Here is a 20,414-nt window from a genome sequence, read left to right as displayed (position 1 = left end):
AAAAGGGGGGGGGGGAACAGCAGAAGTCATACAGAAGTACTGGTTTTTATCAAAAAAAAAAGTCTAGTTCACTTTTTGAACTACCCTTAAAATTAAAAATAGGGTCAAGTATTAAAATAAGAAGTTAATTCATCCAAAACCATGACATTCACATTTGACAAGAATTTGTTTATTCTTAAATTAGTCCTTGAAAGGGAGTTTACTTTTCAGCTACAGCCTCTCTTGTTAGCTAGCAGAATACAATTATAAGTAAAACTGTTCCAGAATATTGCAAGTATTAATTCCTTTTGTAGTATTATTTAAGAAGATCAAATTTTTTTTGTGAACTAACTCAAAAATCAAATATCTTGCAGCTACTTTTCTTGCAGTACATATTTAGAAAGGTACATATTTAATTACATTTTTATCAAACAAAAATATATAAGAAACAAAATGTATTTTTCTCAAATAATAGAAAAGTTTGTCTCTATTTGATTTCTTCTGCTATATTCAGGAAAAAAAAGTGTATTTTCCTCTCTTTCAAATATTCAGATTGTCCCATCATAAGTAATTTATTTGGAACTGAGTATTTTGAAAGACACAAGAACTACGCTAGGAAACATTTTATGCACACTAGCATTTGCTAAACTAGGCTGCTCAAATTTGCGTGGAAAATTAATTAAAGCTCAAGATTTGTATGCTGAACTGCTCACTGATCTTATAAAAAAAACCATGGCTGTGCTTTTCACTTATTTGTTGCTGTCCAGCTTTTTATACTTGTTTTTTTTAAAATGTTAATAAACTAAATATTTAACAATAAACCAACAAAGCATTAAGATGTTTTTAGTCTTCTTCCTCACATAGAGGGGTATACTTTGCCATAAACTAGATGGCAAATATACGTGACAAAATGTTCAATAAACTTGTAGTACTTATATGTAAATGTATATATAAAATATATATATATGCTGACATTATATATCTGACATTATATGCTGACAATATATATATATGCTGACATATATATATATATATATATGCTGACATTATAGCTAAAGTTTGGGGTTTTTTTTCATTTCCAATGAGACTAAGGTGTTTTTTAAAGTTTTTAATGTTTTTTGAATTTATGTATTATATATATTTATAAATAAGTAGAAGGAAAGGAAATGTTTCTAGCCTGGTTTTGCCTACATATATGCATTTCTGCACATAAGTATGAATGAGAATATGCATGGCTAAACCCATAGTAAATATATGGTTGATAACATGACTGAATAATAAATAACAGAATTACAGATATCAGGTTCATAATGCCATAAATGAACAGTAGTATACATTCATCCAAAATCCCTCTTATTTTGTAAACTTCACAGAAGGAAGAAAAATATTTGACTGTGCAACATTCCTTAAAGCAGATGTTAAATATTTACAAACAATTTACATAGTTCAAGTTTAAATTTTAAAATATGTAAATGATCTGTTTTTATTTAGCTCTCCCTAGAAAATTATTTTCACACTACACCTTGAGATTATACTACTTTGAGAATGACACATTACTTAGAGTGAACTTTAGCTACTGTGTCTGTACACAGTTCTTTTTCTTCTTTGTTGACATGAAACAAAGCAACATGCTCTTTCCTTAGGGATTTATTCTGCTGATTTGATTTCTGAAGTTGCAATTTTGAGAACATCAACAGTCTGCAGGTGACTGCAAAATGCTCATTTCAACCTCACTTAAAACTGTCACATTCCAAAAATTTGAGCAACTTTCTGAGCCTCGAAAGGCAAATATGCTAACATATTGATTACCTAAAAAAATGTGAGTTTTATTTTGTCTTTTTAGACTAGTTAATTCAATGTAGTTGAATATGTGAGGAAAAAAAGAAGAAACTGAGTGTAACCCTTGTTTCTTGTATGCCTAGAGGCCCTACTCCAGAAAGGCTTGAAATTTTGTATTATACACTTACGCTGAAAGTGAATGATTGACCTGGGAAATAAGGACTTTTTCAATGAGTGAAAACTAACTAGATCTTTCTGTAGTTCAACATTCATATGCAAACAAAAGAGTTGAATATTGGTGTTTGTTGTAACTCCAAAATACATTCACAACTTTTAGTACAAAGTAAATAGAAAAAGAATAGGATACTATTGAAAGTTAAGATTTGTACAATAGTTTTCTTCAACCCATGGCAGCAAAACAAGCAAGAAAAAGGAACCCATAAAACCAATGGAAGAATACTAAAAATGCTTTGCTCATTTTAAAATTACAGCTTATAGGAATATTTGTGACACTCCAAAGTTTATCAACTGTGCCAAGAACATAGTCTAAAATTTGATCACAAAATGCAATTGAAAACAAGTTTGCTTCTGTCCTTGCAAAGGAGGAACAAGTTGTAATGCTTACCAGGTGAGTGAGCTTGAATGGTAGATTAGTTTGCTTTGTAGTGATTAAGAGCTTTTAACTATATAATAATTTTTTGGTAGCTTATATGTTTTGTGCGTGGGGCCAGAAGGCTGTGGTGAGAATTAGAAGCCTGAGTAAGAGTAAGTGCTCAGATTTAACAAAACAGTTTAAAACAGAGTTAGAAACTAAAATACTTTGCTGAATCTAACTCTAAGATTGCCCTTTGGCATTCCACTGTAATCAGTGAAAACCTTGGACCTGAAAAGGGAGTCAGAAATTCACTACTGTAGGTAATTCACTAAAGCAAGAGCCTTTGTTGGTATGGGCTTGGGTCTTCTCCCTTCAAACACCAACCTTTCATCACTGCCTTAGAACACAGTTATATCTTAACAAGAAAGAAGCCTGATTAAGACAAACATGCTTTTAAAGGTAATCATTTAGCAACCAGAAGAGAGAAAATAGGAAGTTTTACAAGAAGTTTAACGAAAGGAGCTTATGGAGAATTTTCAGGGATGCTGGGTTCTATGCCTATTGAAATATTTAGCTACATTTGGATCTTATTTTCTCTGGTTTCTAACAGAGGGCTTTTGTAGCAAATATACAAGCATTCCATGAAAAAATTGAGTTGATTATGTAGTTCATAGAAAAAGAACTTAGGAAAAAATCCAATGATAAAAAAGAGCACAGAAATATTTGCCAGTATAGTTCAGCATTTAAAAAAATGTTTCATGAAAGCTCTAGACAGTTTCACATTGCACATCCCCCAAAACAATTAATGAACAATCCAAAATTTCAAAGCAAAAATATGTCAAGAAAATTAATTGCATAGGCTGATCATAATCTGTTTTGATATTGAGTATCCTAAATTTTGAGCAATTACTTTTGTATTCAGTATTCTAAGTTTAAAATGTAAGTTAAGTTTATTGGCTTTGCTTTGAAAATATTAGCTGTATGGCACCATTTTCATTCACAGTTGAACAGTGGCACCCTCTGAGAATTCTGATTTTCTGTTGGTGAGTATATACCTGTAAATTTCACTGTACATTACAGTACTTGACTGAAAGTTGATACAGAGATATAAAGTATGGCTTTTATTAACAGTAAAATGATTTTTGAAAAATATGTATCTTGGTGTAATTGAAGGGGGGTGGTAGCAATGATGAGCTTAATTAGTTCTTGAAAATAGATTAACTTTCTTGGACTTTAAAGCTGCCATCTGAAGAACTTGACACTTACCATCACAGCTGGGTAATGCATGATTCCACTGATGGTTTCTTTCACATATGAGTGGTTCTTCATCACTCAGTGTATATCCTGGATCACAGCTAAAAGTTACTGTAGAGCGGATATTAAAGTTGTTACCATGGCGATGGCCATTCACGGGAATCCCCGGGTCCAGGCAGGAATCTGATTCCAGAGTAACACCTGAAACACACAGATTTAATTTGTTTATTTCCCCCTTTTTTTTTTTCAGAAAAAATAAAAAAAAAAAACCCACAAAATGAGTAAGACAGGAAGAAGACAGACCTCCCAAAAGATACCTGATAGCATTGCCTGACAACTGATGTGGGTTATAAAGTACTTTCTCTAGCTGTTGTCACTGACTCAGAGCACAGTTTTTCAATTTTCAATCCCATAAAACAGAGAAGCCCAAATGAAGTAGAAAAAGATTGAAGCTTTAGAGTGTATTTTATCAAACAATGAAAAAAAGAGCCAACAAAAGCTCTGAACATCTGAAACTATAGAAAGATATTAAGGTTCAAAGTCTGAATACAAATTTTGCTAGTATATAAATCAGATTTGATTATTCCATTCCATTTCATTTATTCAGTTTCTGATACTGCAGGACAATTCAACTTTCCTTTGTCATAGTAATGGTTATTTGACTCAGCAAAAAGCAGTGTCAAAAAACTGCAATTGATGACTCAGAAACTACTTGTTAATTCCTACAGATACTATCCTATGCATCAAAAATAGAAGGACAATGAACATAGCTTACACAATTGTATAACTTATCTGACAGAAGGAGTCTTTAGTAACTACGTCTTAGAGCAGAGATTGGATAGTGTTTGATAAATAAACCTGGAGCCATACACTGAACAAGGAAAAAAACCCCAAAATTATCAAATGGAGGCTCATTAACCAAGCATTATCAGTTATGCTTATGGCGATAGCAAACAATTGTGGAATTTAATCACGTAATGAGTTATAATGGATACATTCAAGAGTCTCCATTGGGATGAAAGGAATTTCTTTTATTTTCTGTTACTGTGTGCGGTGGGTTGACCTTGGCTGGCTGCCACTCCCCTACCCAGTTGCTCTCTCAATCCCCCCCCCTCAACAGGGCAGGGGGAGAAAATAAGATAGAAAATAAGATGAAAAAGCTCATGGGCTGAGATAAAGGCAGGGAGATCACTTACCAATTACTGTCACAGTCAAAACAGACTCAGTTTGAGGAAAATTAATTTAATTTATTGCCAATTAAAAATAGAGTAGGATGATGAGAAACAAAGACAAAACCTAAAACACCACCACCACCACCCCCTTCTTCTCAGGCTCAAGTCCACTCCTACATTCCCAACTACTTTACCTCCCCACACCTCCCCAGGCAGTGTGGCAGGGATGGGGAATGGGGGTTATGGTCAATCCATAACAGCTATTCTCTGCTGCTCCTTCCTCCTCACACTTTTCCCCTGCTTTATCATCGGTCCTTCCCACAGGCTGCGGTCCCTCAGGATAAGCTTACTCCTGCATGGGCCTGCATGGGCTGCAGCTTCCTTCAGGGAATATCCACCTGCTCTGACATTGGGCCCACCACGGGCTGCAGTGTGGATATCTGCTCCACTGTGGTCTCTTCCATGGGTTGCAGGGGAGTATCTGCCTGGAGCACCTCCTTCTTCTCTGACCTTGGCATTTGTAGGATTGTTACTCACATTTTCTTTTCCTAACTCCTCACTCACCTATGCAGCATTTTGCCCTTTCTTAAATATGTTATCACAGAGGTGCCACCAACTTGGCTGATGAGCTCAGCTGTGCCCTGTGGTGGGTCCATTGGAGCCAGTTGGAACTGTTTGCGTTCAACACAGGGCAGCCTGTGGCATCTCTTTACAAAGGCCACCCCTGCAGCCCTCCCCTAACAAAAACCCTGATGCCTACACCTGTTACACTGTGTCATGGCCCTGGAAAAAAGAATGACTGAGTTAGATAGATAGAACCTCTTCAGTGGATGGGGACATTGTTCCTTCTTCTGTGAGAAGCTGAGCATGTCCAGAGGAAGACCTTCAGAACACTGGCTGTGGTGGATAAAAAGACAACAGAGAGTATGAGGGACACAGCCAGCATGAAGCCTGCAGTAACAGGAAAAACTAGAAGCTGGCTGAAAAGAGCAGGTAGCAAACACATAGTCAAGCCTCAGAGATAACAGAGAGACCAAGAGGAGCCTGTGTAGAGTTTTTTGCAACCCAAAAAGCCACTGACTTGTTAAAAAACCTGCTCACAAAGGAACAGGAAGTTCCTTTGAGGGATCCGGAGCGCAGGTAGTGTTTTCCTCAATCCCTTCAGTAGCGGGGAGGAACACCGAAAGGAACAAGAAAGCAAACCTGGTTAATATGTGTCTCAGAGGCTGGTGCCGTCGGAGGAATTTTGGTTTTTTTGACCATGGGGCAGACTACATGGCACCAGGCCTGCTGGCAGAAGATGGAGTTCAGCTATCCTCAAGGGGCAAAAGGGTTCTCGCTTATGAGTTGGAGAGCCTCATCGAGAGGACGTTAAACTAGATTCGAAGGGGAAAGGGGATGAAACCAGGCTGCCTAGAGATGAGCCTAGGGGCGGCATGCCAATGTCGGGGGTGAAATCGATAGCCCAGCTCAAGTGCATCCACTCCAATGCACGCAGCATGGGCAGCAAACAGGAGGAGCTGGAAACCATTGTGCAGCAGGACAGCTATGACGTAGTCGCCATCACAGAAATATGGTGGGATAACTTGCATGACTGGAGTGCTGCAATGGAGGGCTATACGCTCTTAAGGAGGGATAGGCAAGGAAGGAGAGGTGGTGGGGTGGCTTTGTATGTTAGGGAGTGTTTTGATTGTATAGAGCTCAACGATTGTGATGACAAGGTCGAGTGCTTATGGGTAAGGATGAGGGGGAAGGCAAACAAGGCAGATATCCTGCTGGGTGTCTGTTATAGACCATCTAACCAGGACGAAGAGGCAGATGAAGCGTTCTACAAGCGACTGGCAGAAGTCTCACAGTCGCAAGCCCTTGTTCTTGTGGGGGATTTCAACTTACCGGACATCTGCTGGAAATATACCACAGCAGAGAGAAAACAGTCCCGAAGGTTCCTGGAGTGTTTAGAAGATAACTTCTTGACACAGCTGGTAAGCGAGTGTACCAGGGGAGGTGCCCTGCTTGACCTGCTGTTTACAAACAGAAAGGGTCTGGTGGAAGAAGTGATGGTCGGAGGCCATCTTGGGCTTAGCGACCATGACAGAGTTCTCAATTCTTGGCCAAGTAAGGAGGGGGGTCAGTAAAACCACTACGATGGACTTTCGGAGGGCAGACTTCAGCCTGTTCAGGACACTGGTTCAAAGGGTCCCTTGGGAGATGGTCCTGAAGGGCAAAGGGGTCCAGGAAGGCTGGACATTCTTCAAGAAGAAAAACTTAAAGGCGCAGGAGCAGGCAGTCCCCATGTGCCGTAAGAAGAGCTGGTGGGGAAGATGACCGGCCTGGCTGAGCAGGGAGCTTTTGCTGGAACTCAGGAGAAAAAGGAGAGTTTATCACCTTTGGAAGAAGGGGCAGGCAACTGAAGAAGAGTACAAGGATCTCGTTGGGTCACGCAGAGAGGGAATTAGAAAGGCAAAAGCCCAGCTAGAGCTCAATCTGGCCACGGTCGTAAGGGATAACAAAAAATGCTTCTATAAATACATTAACAACAAAAAGAGAGACAAGGAGAATCTCCATCCTTTACTGGATGTGGGAGGGAACATCTTCACCAAGGATGAGGAAAAGGCTGAGGTACTTAATGCCTTCTTTGCCTCAGTCTTTAATAGCCACACCAGGTATCCTCAGGGAATCCAGCTCCCTGAGCTGGAAGACAAAGATGGAGAGCAAAATAAACTCCCTGTGATCCAGGAGGAAGCAGTTAACAACCTGCTGTGCCACCTGGACACTCACAAGTCTATGGGGCCTGATGGCATCCACCCAAGGGTACTGAGGGGGCTGGCACAGGAGCTTGCCAAGCCACTCTCCATCATTTTTCAACAGTCCTGGTTCACAGGGGAGGTCCTGGATGACTGGAGGCTTGCCAACGTGACGCCCATCTACAAGAAGGGCCGGAAGGAAGATCCGGGGAACTACAGGCCTGTCAGCCTGACCTGGGTGCTGGGGAAGATTATGGGGAGGTTCATCTTGAGGGTGCTTACAGGGCACATGCAGGATAAACCAGGGATCAGGCCCACCAAGCCAGGGCAATGAAGCTGGTGAGGGGTCTGGAGCACAGATCTTATGAGGAGTGGCTTAGGGAACTGGGTTTGTTAAGTCTGCAGAAGAGGAGACTGAGGGGAGATCTTATGCCTTCAAGTTGCGCCAGGGGAAGTTCAGGCTGGATATTAGGAAAAATTTTTTTACTGAGAGAGTGGTGAAACGCTGGAATAAGCTGCCCAGGGAAGTGGTGGAGCCACCATCACTGGAGGTGTTCAAGGAACATGTGGACAAGGCATTGTGGGACATGGTTTAACAGGCATGGTGGTGTTGGGTTGATGTTTGGACTTGATGATCTTACAGGTCTTTTCCAACTGTAGTGATTCTGTGATATAGGTGTGTGTGTGGGGAACCATTTATAAACACTTTAATGTTTTTTTCTCAGGCAATTATTTTGATCTACTTTATATTGAAAAATTACTTGTTGTGTGTCTGTTTAAATAACACTGGACTTCTGAGTCTAAAATTCCTGGTCAGCTTTTGGGATAAAATCTAGACATATCCAGCTCAAAATTTGGCACCCATTGCATTAACTAAAGTATCTTCACATTAATTTTCACATTAATTTCAGTATTTCGGTGCTGTTTTGGAAAGAATGCTGTAAGTTGGCATGATTTCATATGGGTGATGTCATCACTCATAGATGCTGTGAGAGCCTTGAGCAAGGTTAGTTCTCTTGAGGTCTTCAAAGATTTTATGTGCTTCCTCAGAGGTGACCTGAATTTCTAGCATGACTCTCTCCAGTCTACTTTTTGCTAAAGAAGTTCCTTCCTCAAAACCAACCGCTGACAACACAAAATTCTCTATAGCAGGGCGTTTTGCATTTCTTAGCTCCTTAGCCCTCTAAACACAACCTGAAGGTGCTGGTCCTCTCAGCTGCCTGTGTATCTATAACTGTTTCTGTGGAAGTTGTACTCTCAGTTTACTGCTTTTACCCTGCTTTATTTATCCAGGACTACCACACAAGCTCAGGAATGAAGTAGAAACAGTTGAAAACTAAGGAAAAAATGATTTATCAGGGCATAAAGTAAAGGTTTTAGAATTATAGATATGAAGGTTGGAAGCAGGACTACAAACAAAAATATCATAAATAATGACTCTAGCTGGCACAGAGAAATATTCCCTGTAGCCTGCAGCTATTCTTATATCTCAGTTAGAATTCAGATTTGAAAGCTTATGATCTAGTTTTCATGAGGTATCCCTGCCATACTTAAATGCTAGATGTATAAGTTTCTTCTAGGCTTGACTGCATGCTTTTAATGCAAATGTACCATGTTAGCTGATACAGTGCCTTCTTAGATTCCCTTCACCTGGCTTAAATTGCTTAATATAGACTCAAAGAACCCTTGTAAGTCTATAATATTCTGCACTGTATGTGCCCTAAATAAATATTAGTTGTGTATGAAATTTTAATTTTGATACACTTTTTTTTTTTTCAGACAAACTATACTTCCTGTTTTGAGGTATGTTAGAGTAGATGGAGGTCCACAGTAGTGGTCTTAAAATTTCTTCCTTTTAGGGCACCCTTCCACCCCTGCCTCAACACATCAACTGCTCTGGGATTCTGAGTCACATATAACAGGTAAACTCATCAGTTCCTTTTTAAATATAACTCTAGATTACATTGACTATGTTGTTTCAGGTTTTTGCAAGAAGACCAAAAGCTGTAGCAACCCTATCAACTTCCAAGTTTCTGGCTGAAATAGTGATGCTGTATAAATAAAAAAGTCAGCTTAGGCAACAGAGCTTCATTTTCAGGGGAAAATATTCAGTATGTAAGGTTTAGCAATCATAAACATAGCTGAAAAGAAGCATTTTTTCTTTGCTTCTTTGGACAAAGATTTGGAGTTTTTTCTTAATAGGAGATAACATAGACAAGCTTAATAATGAGCAGTACTGAGAGTCCTGACTACAAAAAGAAAATATTAAACTATATATGAGAAATTCTGGCACCACAGTGATAAATTTTGAGCTCATGGTTGGAAAGAGTTGATTTAACATTATTCATAACAATAGACTCAGTAAATATAAGATTAAAATCTGGGCAAAACCCACGTCTTTTCTCTCCCACCCTACATAATGCAATATTTTTCAAGAAAAGCATGATCAGGAGCTCCCTCAAAAAATGCTACCTCCACTTCAGTCCATGTAGCAGTGGGAATTAGATAAGCAGATAATTCTATCGTACAATTTAATCATTCTCTTTTCAAAGGAACATAACACACAATCCAAAGTAAACAGCAAACATACAAACAAAAGATTTTGTACATCACTGAATAATTGAAAAATATGGACAGTCATCCTCAAAAACTTCACTCTGTCAATATTGACATTTCCTCAAACTTTTATCAACCTTTTGTGGTTAGCTTTATATAGATGCTTCATTGATAACTAAAAAACATATTTTGCAAACACTTAGAGTTTTAAGTGATTTTTAGAAACTGGTTTAATCATTAGAACTCATTATATCTCTAAAGCAGAAATTAACTTGTTGCTGTAATGCATGAAGCATACAACAGATATACAATTTTATATACCACATATTCATATATATTACATACCCATACTTTTCCTTTCACAGATCAAATAGTTAAAATCATTAGAAAGATTGAATGTTAAAGTGTAAGATTGCTAAGAGTTTGTCTAAAAAATGCTCATTGCACAAAATGGATGAAGAAAATAAGTCTGGTAAGAAAACCAGAAAGCAAAACATGGCTGTGTGCCATAATCACTACATTACCCATTCATGCCAGCTATGGAGCAGTTGCTGTGTTATTCAATGAATCTCAAAAATGTTTTGAACAATGGAAATGTTTCAGCTGAAAGCTAGAGTGCTATTCTTTGCCATCAGTATAGACTCATCCAGAACATCAATAAGGCAGATGAAAAAGCAATTTTTTGAACAGTAAGAGAAGAATAATTAAATTAGGAGAGGGCCCATTCTCTGCCACCAATTTCAAAGCATGACTCAGCCAGCATTCATATAGTTAAAATCTTGCCTGCCTTAAATAAGACTGTTGCCTTTTGAGAACAGTCTCCTGCTGAAATTATTCCTAGAACTATGTCCAGATACTGTATGGGAAGATGTTAGCTGGCATGAGTCAAAAACAAACAAGAGATTGTGCTTAAACTGTATGAATGATTGCAAGACAAGCCAAGACTCCACAATTTCTAACTTACTGGATCAGATATAACTTAAGTGGCCAGAAATGCTTCCCTGTAATTTTACAAGGGTAAATTAGCCTCAAAGAACTGTGAGTCTGCTTACACGCTTAGTCTTGGTGTTCTTCCAACAGCTCTTGGTAGCTCTTGGAGTGTAGTGGTGAGTGAGTGCATTTGAATTGTTTGCTATCATGATACTGACGCTAACACAAAATATTGTTACATCACTAAAAACTGTGATATAGTCAACAGAATTAAAAAATTCTTGTTAGAGAAACATATTAATGATGTTATAAAGGAGGTGGGGAAGCAGAGGTGCTTGAAAATGGAAAGAGAGAAGTGGGAGAGTAAAGGTAGTGGAAGGGGGAGTAGAGGATGAAAGGTAAGAGGGGGGTCGGGGTCGTGCTGTTATTAGAAGAGCTTTTTTCATTCCTCCTCCATATAAAAGTTGAAATAATATTTCTCTAAAGAATAGCTGGAGGGTATTTCTAAGTGACAGAGCAAAACATTAGGAGAGCACTTGGGTGCATATTATTTTTGTTAATGAGTGACAGATGTAATTTAAAATGGCAGAACTAGCATGCCACCTCTGTCCTACTTACTGCTGACAGGGAGCACAGACATTTTAGCAGTGTTCTAGACTGAACTCCAGGACTAGCTGCAATTCTTAGCTACTAGGCACATGAGACTGTTATCATGCCTTCCCTCCTGCCTGCCAAGTCATCCCTTTTCTCAACTAAACAAGTACAGACCTTTCAATTACTCCATATGTGTCATGTTTTCCATGTTAAAAACCTCCTATGTTTTTTAAACCAGGTCCCAAACTGGACACAATATTCTCTCTGGTCATCAAATGAAATAATTATTTTCCAAGTCCTAGATAAAATAGTCCTGTAAACAAAAATTGTCTTTTCTGTAATTCTTTTCTTTTTTTTTAATTATTAACTACAGCAGCCAGAAGATTCTACGTTTTGCATTCCTACTACATTTTTCTTCAGATTATTTATGTTTTCTGTAAAAATCATATCCTTTTCTATTGTATTTCTATTTTGTATTGTACATGTAATTTCTCCTTCCCCATTTATGCTTAGCATATTTCTTTATAGAATTTGATTTTTTTTTTTTTATTTCAGACCATTTCTTCAGTTCATCTATCTTGTTTTGATTTCTAACCATCTCCACCATAGTGCTTGCTGTAATTGTAGGTTGGAATCATCCTCAGAATTTGTAAGTGTTCTTCTTATATTATCATAAAAATTATTAATAAAAATATCAGATAGTTTTGGATCTAGGCCAGATCACACTAGGATCCCTACAAATTTGAGTTAGACAGTGAACTACTAATTGCTGGCTGCTCTTTGCATAAAAGTTTTCAAAATTGTTCACAGCATCGCAGAATCACATAATGGTTGAGGTTGGAAGAAACCTATGGAGGTCATCTAGTCCAGCACACCTGCTCAAGCAGGGTTACCTAGAGCTGGTTGCACAGGACCATGTCTGCATGCATTTTTAGCCTCTCTGGGCAACTTTTTCCAGTGCTTGCTGAAGTGCTTGTTGCACCTGTAATAATTCCATCTAGACCAAATTTCTGTATTTCCTCTGGAAGATTTCTAAAGGCCTTAAAAACATCAACACTGAGCTGTTTCCTTCGCTTTCCATTCCCAAATCTACAAAACCAGTGTCAAAAAAGAAATCAGATTGGCTTGACATAATCTGTTCTTATCAAATACCAATCATTTGTTCCTTATCAACTTGTATATCAGCTTGAAACTAGTATCTTTAAAGAGTGAAGATAAAACTTATGTCCTTGATCCTTCTGGTCCTCATCTTTATTTTTCTTAATTTTTTTTGCCCCTCCTTTTTTTGAAAGGTCTGTGCCCTTCTGCAATTTTTTGAAACTTCCCTACAGTTTTGAATTTTCAGACATAAATTTCAGTGGAGTGAAGACTGCTTCTGCTTTGCCTTTAAGTATAGCACAGGGAATTTCAACATTCCCTGATGAATAAAATATATTTAATTATCTCAATAATGTGTAGTACCCTCTTCCCATATGCTGTATTCTTTACCTGGTAAATGTTCACTCAATTGTGTTAAGTACACAGTCAAAATTAAGCTTTTCTGTAAATGTTGTAAAACAGAATGTTTAGTCTTCCCTGTGACATCTGATGTTTGCTCAAATTTTTATTAAGTAGTGACTTTTATTTTTTTCTCTTACTTTGAATATATTTATAGATATTTTTTGTTACTGTCTTCCTCTTGCTTAGGTAAAAATATATATACTTCAGATTTTCTGATTTTATCCTAAGAGATCTGTATTATTCTTTGATGGCCATCTATAGCAATGTTTGACTATATCCAACATTTACATGATTAACTTTTGGTTTACACATCATTAAAAGGGATTTTTAAATAGCTACAGAAATGGATAGTATTTTTACTTTCTCTCCAAAAAATACAGTTTGCTGTTGGGCTTTAATATCTCTTTTATAAATGACTTTCAGAATTCATTCCTAAGAACATTCACCTACCAATTTCTCAAGTTTGGTGAAGTTTAGATTTCTGAAAACCATTGACTTGATCACAATTGTGCTGCCTCATTCTTTCATTTCTTAAGAATCATAAACTCTGATATTTCATGGGCACTTCCACAAAAATCACCTTTCTTATTCAGGCTTTCTGTTGGTTCTTCTTATTAGTCAGAGTAAAATCAACTGCTGAAACAAAAAGTTCTTCCCCAACATTCCAAAAGCTTTTTCCAGTGTGTGTCCTGCCACTGAAAAATTTATTAATCTTCTTCACATCCAAACTATTCACAAGGATTATTTTTTCTTCAAATGAAAAAGTGTGAGGAAGTATTTTGTTTCTATGTTATCCTTAATAAAACTGATTGTGGGCTGTCTGAATGATGTTGACACTTTGTTAAGTCCATGAAGATTGCATATTTGTGGATCTAAAAAGTTCTTTTCCAAAACCAAATCTAAACAAATACCTAATTTTATACATTATGAATAAAGTATTACCTTTATCCTTTTTATTATTGATAACATTTCACTTAAGGAAAAACACAACACTAATTTTACTAGTTTTTTAAAATTACCTAAACGGAAAGTTTTTACAAAGATGGTTGATCCTTGACTTTAAACAATATGTAAGAGAATTGGAATGTTTATCAAATACATACTGTTGTACATGGTAATATGGGATGATCACTGTCTTGATGCATAACTATTACCTCTGTTCCAATATTCAGATAAATTGTATTATAGAAGGGAATGTTAATCCATAAATAAACACGGACTTTTAAATAAATTATCTGGATTTAAGAAGTAATTGCTCAATTTTCTTTGAAAATGATCATGTTTTCTTGTTTAAGGAAAGATAAATTTCAAAAATACCTTGAAAAAAGGTGGCTTTACATTAATGGAATCTGTGGATAAATGTATTTCTATCTGTTTCAGTTTAAGAAAAAGACTAAGATTGCACTACCTCACAGAATGAGGAGCTAATAAAAAACCACAAAACCCACATAACTAGGGAAGTTGCGAGATCAGGGAGATGTAAGTGAGGCATGAGGCAAGGTGGTCAAAAGAATATAGATTAATTATTCTTGATAACATTGGTTATTTTATCAGTAGTTTTACTTAAAGAATATTATGGGCACTTTATGATTTTTTTTGCTTAGATGCGTAAGAGTTGACCTACACTGTCTTGCATAAGCTATGTTAGCAATGTCATCAAAAAGCTGAATTACAGACATTTAAGGCAGGGAATTAATGAATTTCTTTCACATCTGAAATACCTTTAAGGGGTCACATTTTTATTAAAGCTGTATTACAGGCATAGTTTAGCTTAATAGAATATTACTGCAATCTCAGTAGCAACTCAGTATAGCTTATACTGAGCTTTTTATTTTAAGCAAGATTAAGATCCTTCTGTTTCACAGTTCAGTGATTTAATTTATCTTCAAAGTTATGACTATAACTGGAAGATTTTTAGGACACTTCCAAATAAGATAGTTATTTGAATTTTGAAAAAAAATATTCAGAAACTTTTCTTAAAACTTCCAATTGACTGCCTTTTCTTCTACAAGTGGAAGAAATGTGAAACAAATACAAGTTCTTTTGAGATACTTTTAACATTAGCAACTTCTATATTTAAGCCTGCAAGGGCAGTCAAAATATAGTTTTGGTCTCCCCTGTTCCTTACAGACTACTCAGCATCTCCATAGAGTCTTTTCACCTGGTTTTGTTTTCTGAAAACACTGACTCAATCGGCTTAGTACTTCCACGTTGTGGGTTATTGTATACCTTCCCTCTGGCATGTGCACATTTGTCAATACAGAGGTAAGGATCAAGGAAGGATGCATGTTCGATACCCACTACAGAAATACTTCAGGAGCTCCCAATGCTGACTAGCACGAGAAAAGCAACTGTGTGACAAATTCTAGTTGCATTACATGAACATGTACAACACAATGCAACATGGAGAAAATTTTTGTTCTGTGAGAAACCTAGTGTGAGAAGAAACCAATATAAACAGTGACGCTGTGACTGACTTAAGGAGTCTTGTGGAGCAAATGCACTGACATAGGTATGAAGTGTTTAGCAAGTTTTCTCTGTACAACTTATGCTGTGAATATGAACATATGCATTCCAGTGAGTAACAGGTAAAAATTCTCTGTTTATATTGCATTCTTTTTCTACAGTGTGGACATTCAGGGCTAGATTAAATTTCAGTTTAAGATGCTTCCACTGATGTGTCTATAGGCTTGTTTGGTCTTTAAGCTCCTTTCATAGTCCAAAGAGATCTGATCATCCTAGTCAAGGCAAACTAGGGAACAATTTATTCAGCAAAGTTACAAGGAGACAAATTTTTAAAAAGTCATAATTTGTTCTTATACAAATATAATTACTGAAGTTTATTTATTCACATTCATTTGCTCATTTTCAAATCAGAGAAATATCAGACTTACTTTCATAGTGAATTAGGAAACCAACGCTGGAACGACTGTTGTCTGTAGTGAACAGCAGATACATGTAATTTCCAGTACTGATAAGGAACTGGGGTGCTTGTGTTCCATGGTATTCTCCAATTAATGGTGATGAGTTAGCTGGTCCATCTCTGACTTCCAAAGTATCATAATTAACTTCAGTCTGAAATCTGAAAAGGAATATGCAAGTCAGCTGGTAGGCAGAGGAATGACGTTATTTTCTTTAACTGTCACAAATTCAACCCATGTGTAACTGATCAAGAATATCACACATATAAAAATTTGCATATCTGTGGATCCATTGGTGTATTACTGAAGATTACCACACAGGAAGGTTTTACACATCTTTTTCCTTGCTTTGTTGTGTCTGGTATCAGATAAAATTCGTAACAGTTGTAATATGCTTCCGATCAACTATATAACTGAGCTTCAGAAAGACATTTAGTGGGGAATCTGGGTAGAAAACTGCAAATTGTTTCAAAGAAAACTTAATTATGAAGATCCAAGAAATTTCTTGCCCTCAGGCTAAATAATAGTTGGACAGCTTCAATAATATCTCACTACTTAATCTCAGTAATTTCATTATTTGATATTTGCTATTTGGCAAAAGCTGTTTTACATATTCAACTGTTTAATTTTTTAACCAAAGATTTTTTTTCTAACATAGTTTGCGACTTTACTTTTAAATAATTGTTTTTGCCCTATGAAGTAAAGCAGTACAAAAATGCTAAACTTAAATCAAGCCCTCATTTTGAAATTTGTTACAGTTATAACAAGCAGAATTCTTTAGTTTATCTCAAAATGTCAAAGAAACAGATATTATAGACAGGATTGGACAGAGAGAAGGAGACTAATGAGATAGTTGATTTACAAAACCAAATAGCTTTAAAATCAACAGCAGAGTTAATGTCTCTGTCAATCACTAAACCGCATCACATTTCTCCAGTTTATAAAGGATGTCTATGTGTGTAGTCATCCACTACTAGTTGTTCTTAAATCAAACAGCTCAAATCTGCTCTTCAGATGCTTTTCAAGCTAGTCTGTGATTAGATCAGCTATCTTGCAAACTGCAGCATCTAAACCTTGCACACATCAATTTTCCTGTCAACAAAGTTTGTGCTATTACACAGATATGTATAGTGGTCTAAATATATTTGCCTGCAAACCCAATATTCTGATTTTCATATAATGTTAGTCTTTCACAGCAAGTATAAAAAAAGTATATGTTCCGAGATTTTCTTTTCTTTCCCCACAGGGCTTATTAGTTCAACTTCTGAGAGCAACAAACTGTGCCCCAATGCAATACAACAACTTCTTCAAAGGGAATGCCCTTAAGCTGTCTTGCCAATATGGGATACATGTTTAGTGGGTCTGGAGATAAGAAACTCTGTTCTTGTAATTAAAGAACACTGCAAATTATTAAACATTCAGAAAAGAAGAAATATATGGAACATTCCTTCAAAGTGTAAATAAACTTTATACTTTGTTAGGTAATGATGACAGAATGAACAAGTTCCCCAGCCAGGCCATTATATTTTACAGAGCAATTATCACTGGTCATATAAAATCATCTTCACAGACACATCAGTAACAACAAGTATTTAGTAGTCTCTATAGTTCTTCTCTCATGATTCCCTGAAAACAAAAGCACATTCAGAAATCAGAAAGTATTTGTTTGCTTAACTATCAGAGCTAATGACTGCTTGGAAACTGACAGGCGCTTCACATTGCTCCCACCTCTTCACACAGAAAACTTGATAGATTTATGGTGCTTTCCACTAAGCAACCTACTCTATTTGGATATGTTGGCTAAAATCCAGATGATTGCTTTCACTGCTATCTATCCACTCTGACAGGGCTTGCAGGCTTGCTAATACATTAAGCATTGCCAGGACCAGTCTCTAGCAGTGAAGCCAGCTACCATGGAATGGCCTACATCCATACTATTTAATACATCCTTTAGCCTCTCAAACAGGGAGATATTATTTGAATTTCCTATTATGAATGGTTGCTTGCCCACACTAATTCCTGACCATGCTTGATAATTATTTGGGAGAATGCTAGCTGGCAAGCTCAAGAAGTATGTTAGAGACTATTTCAACTATTTAACAGGACAAACACATGAGTTCTTGTATCTAGGAAGGTTCTCTGATTCTGTTTAATTTACCAAAAAGGGCATCACTAAAGTACTTAACAGTTTTTCAGTACCTTTCCATAATTTCAGAGATTATACACTGATTTACCCTGCAGCGGAATGAGGAAAACAAACTGATACCACTAGGCTGGTTTAAATACTTTATTTGTACTCATAATGAATGGACTCAAGATCAATAATTCAATAGTTCAATTATTTTGACAATTATCTTTGTGAGGGAAACTAATTAGGAATAAAGTGCTCTCAGCCAGCAATTGCAGTTTTCTTAGAAGAGCTGTATGACAACAGTGGTTTGCAAACCCTTGCTGGAGACAGAAAACTTAAAGTAACTCCTGCAAGAATTGCTACCAATACAATGATCTTTATTCTCAGTAGGTTCTTGCTCATCTCAAACTTAGAAGGAAAATATTGTCCCACTGTTAAACAGGAGAGGTGAATTAGTCACCAACAACGCTGAAAAGGCAGAGGTTCTCAACACTGTCTTCACCTGTGTCTTTACCAGCACTGTTGGGCCCCAGGCCTTGGGAACAAAAATCCAGGTTGATGCAAACACAGACCCACCATCAGTGAAGGAAGAGTTGGTATGTGAACTATTACAAGAGTCTGACCCCCACAAATCGATGGGCCTGGACAATATCCACCTGATGGTGTTAAGAGCTGACGTTGTTGTGGCTGACGTTGTTGCAAGGCCATTCTCCATAATCTTTGAGAAGTTGTGGAGATCAGAGGACATCCCAGAAGACTGGAAGAAGACTAATGTCACACCCATCTACAAGAAGGGCTTGAAGGAGGATCCAGGAAATTATAGGCCCATCAGTCTTACTTCAGTCCTTGGGAAAGTTATGGAACAAATCTTCCTGGGGGCTATCACAAGCAAATGAAGCATGTGTTTGGGAAAAGCCAGCATGGATTCACCAAGGGCAAGTTGTGCTTGACAAACCAGATTACCTTCTATAACAAAGTAACCTGCTCGGTTGATGTGGGGCGAACAATGGACATTGTCTACCTGGATTTCTGTAAGGTTTTCAATACAGTTTCCCACAGCCTCGTCCTAGAGAAACTGATATGCTACCATCTAGACAAGCGGTCTGTGTGGTGGGTGGGAAACTGGCTGACAGGCCGCACCCAGAGAGTGGTGGTAAATAGCTCTTTTTCAGACTGGCAACCTGTCACAAGCAGGGTCCCCCAGGGATTGATATTGGGCCCAACGCTGTTTAGTATCTTCAGAAGTGATCTGGATGATGGGATTAAGTGTTCCCTGATGAAGTTTGCTGATGATACCAAACTGAGTGGGGAAGTGGATGCTTCAGAAGGGAGAGCCACCCTGCAGGAAGACCTGGATAGACTGGAAAAGTGGGCTAACAAGAACCTTATGAAGTTCAACAGAGGCAAATGTAAGTTCTTGCACTTGGGAAAACATAATCCAGGAGTGCAGCACAGGCTGGGATCTACCTGGCTGGGGACCTGCTCTATGGAAAGGGACCCAGGGGTCCTGGCAGACAAGAAGTTCAGTATGAGTGAACAGTGAGCTACTGTGGCAAAGAAAGCCAGCAGGATGCTGGGTTGCATCAACAAGGGCATCACCAGCAGAGATGAAGTCATTACCCCACTCTACTCAGCACTTGTCAGGCCACACGTGGAATACTGTGCTCAGTTTTGGTCCCTGCTGTACAAAAAAGATGTAGACAGGCTGGAGAGGGACCAGGGAAGGGTCACAAAGATGATCAAAGGACTGGGGAACCTGACATATGAGGAAAGGATGAGAGAATTGGGTTTGTTCAGCCTTGAGAAAAGAAGGCTTAGGGGAAACCTTATCGCCATGTTCCAGTATTCAAAGGGTGGCTACAAAGAAGGTGGAGATGCCCATTTCACAAGGAGTCACATGGAAAAGACAAGGGGTAATGGGTACAAGTTACTTCTGGAGAGATGCCAATTGGACACAAGAGGAAAATTTTTCACTATGAGAATAATCAGCCATTGGAATAATCTCCCCAGGGAAGTGGTGGATTCCCCAACATTGGACACTTTTAAGATTTGGCTGGACAGGGTGCCCGGCCATCTTGTCTCAACCGTGATTTTGCCAAGAAAGTTTGAACCACATGATCCTTGAGGTCCCTTCCAACCTGGTAGTCTATGATTCTATGATTCTATGAATTTGTTTCTAGTTCACTTGTCTGGTTTTGAGGGTTTGAGGTGGTGGAGTTGGTTTTTTGGGTTGGGGTTTTTTTTGCAATCTTTGCACTG

At 37.7% G+C, this 20,414-nt stretch overlaps 1 protein-coding gene across 1 annotated transcript in view; it reads right to left on the bottom strand.

Moving 5' to 3' along the window:
* Positions 1-20,414, bottom strand: part of CSMD1 (CUB and Sushi multiple domains 1) — a 1,256,706-nt gene that overhangs the window by 291,425 nt on the left and 944,867 nt on the right. The window contains exons 17-18 of the mRNA XM_059835885.1: positions 15,998-16,185; positions 3,620-3,808 (exon numbers count right to left, since the gene is read on the bottom strand). Coding sequence (XP_059691868.1) covers positions 3,620-3,808; positions 15,998-16,185 — 377 coding nt within the window. The remainder of the gene's footprint in view (positions 1-3,619; positions 3,809-15,997; positions 16,186-20,414) is intronic.

Source organism: Gavia stellata, chromosome 2 (genome assembly GCF_030936135.1).
Source record: "Gavia stellata isolate bGavSte3 chromosome 2, bGavSte3.hap2, whole genome shotgun sequence".
In the NCBI taxonomy this organism is placed as follows: Eukaryota; Metazoa; Chordata; class Aves; order Gaviiformes; family Gaviidae; genus Gavia; species Gavia stellata.
Note: the sequence above shows the minus strand (reverse complement) of the source record. Positions and strands in the feature narration are given on the sequence as shown.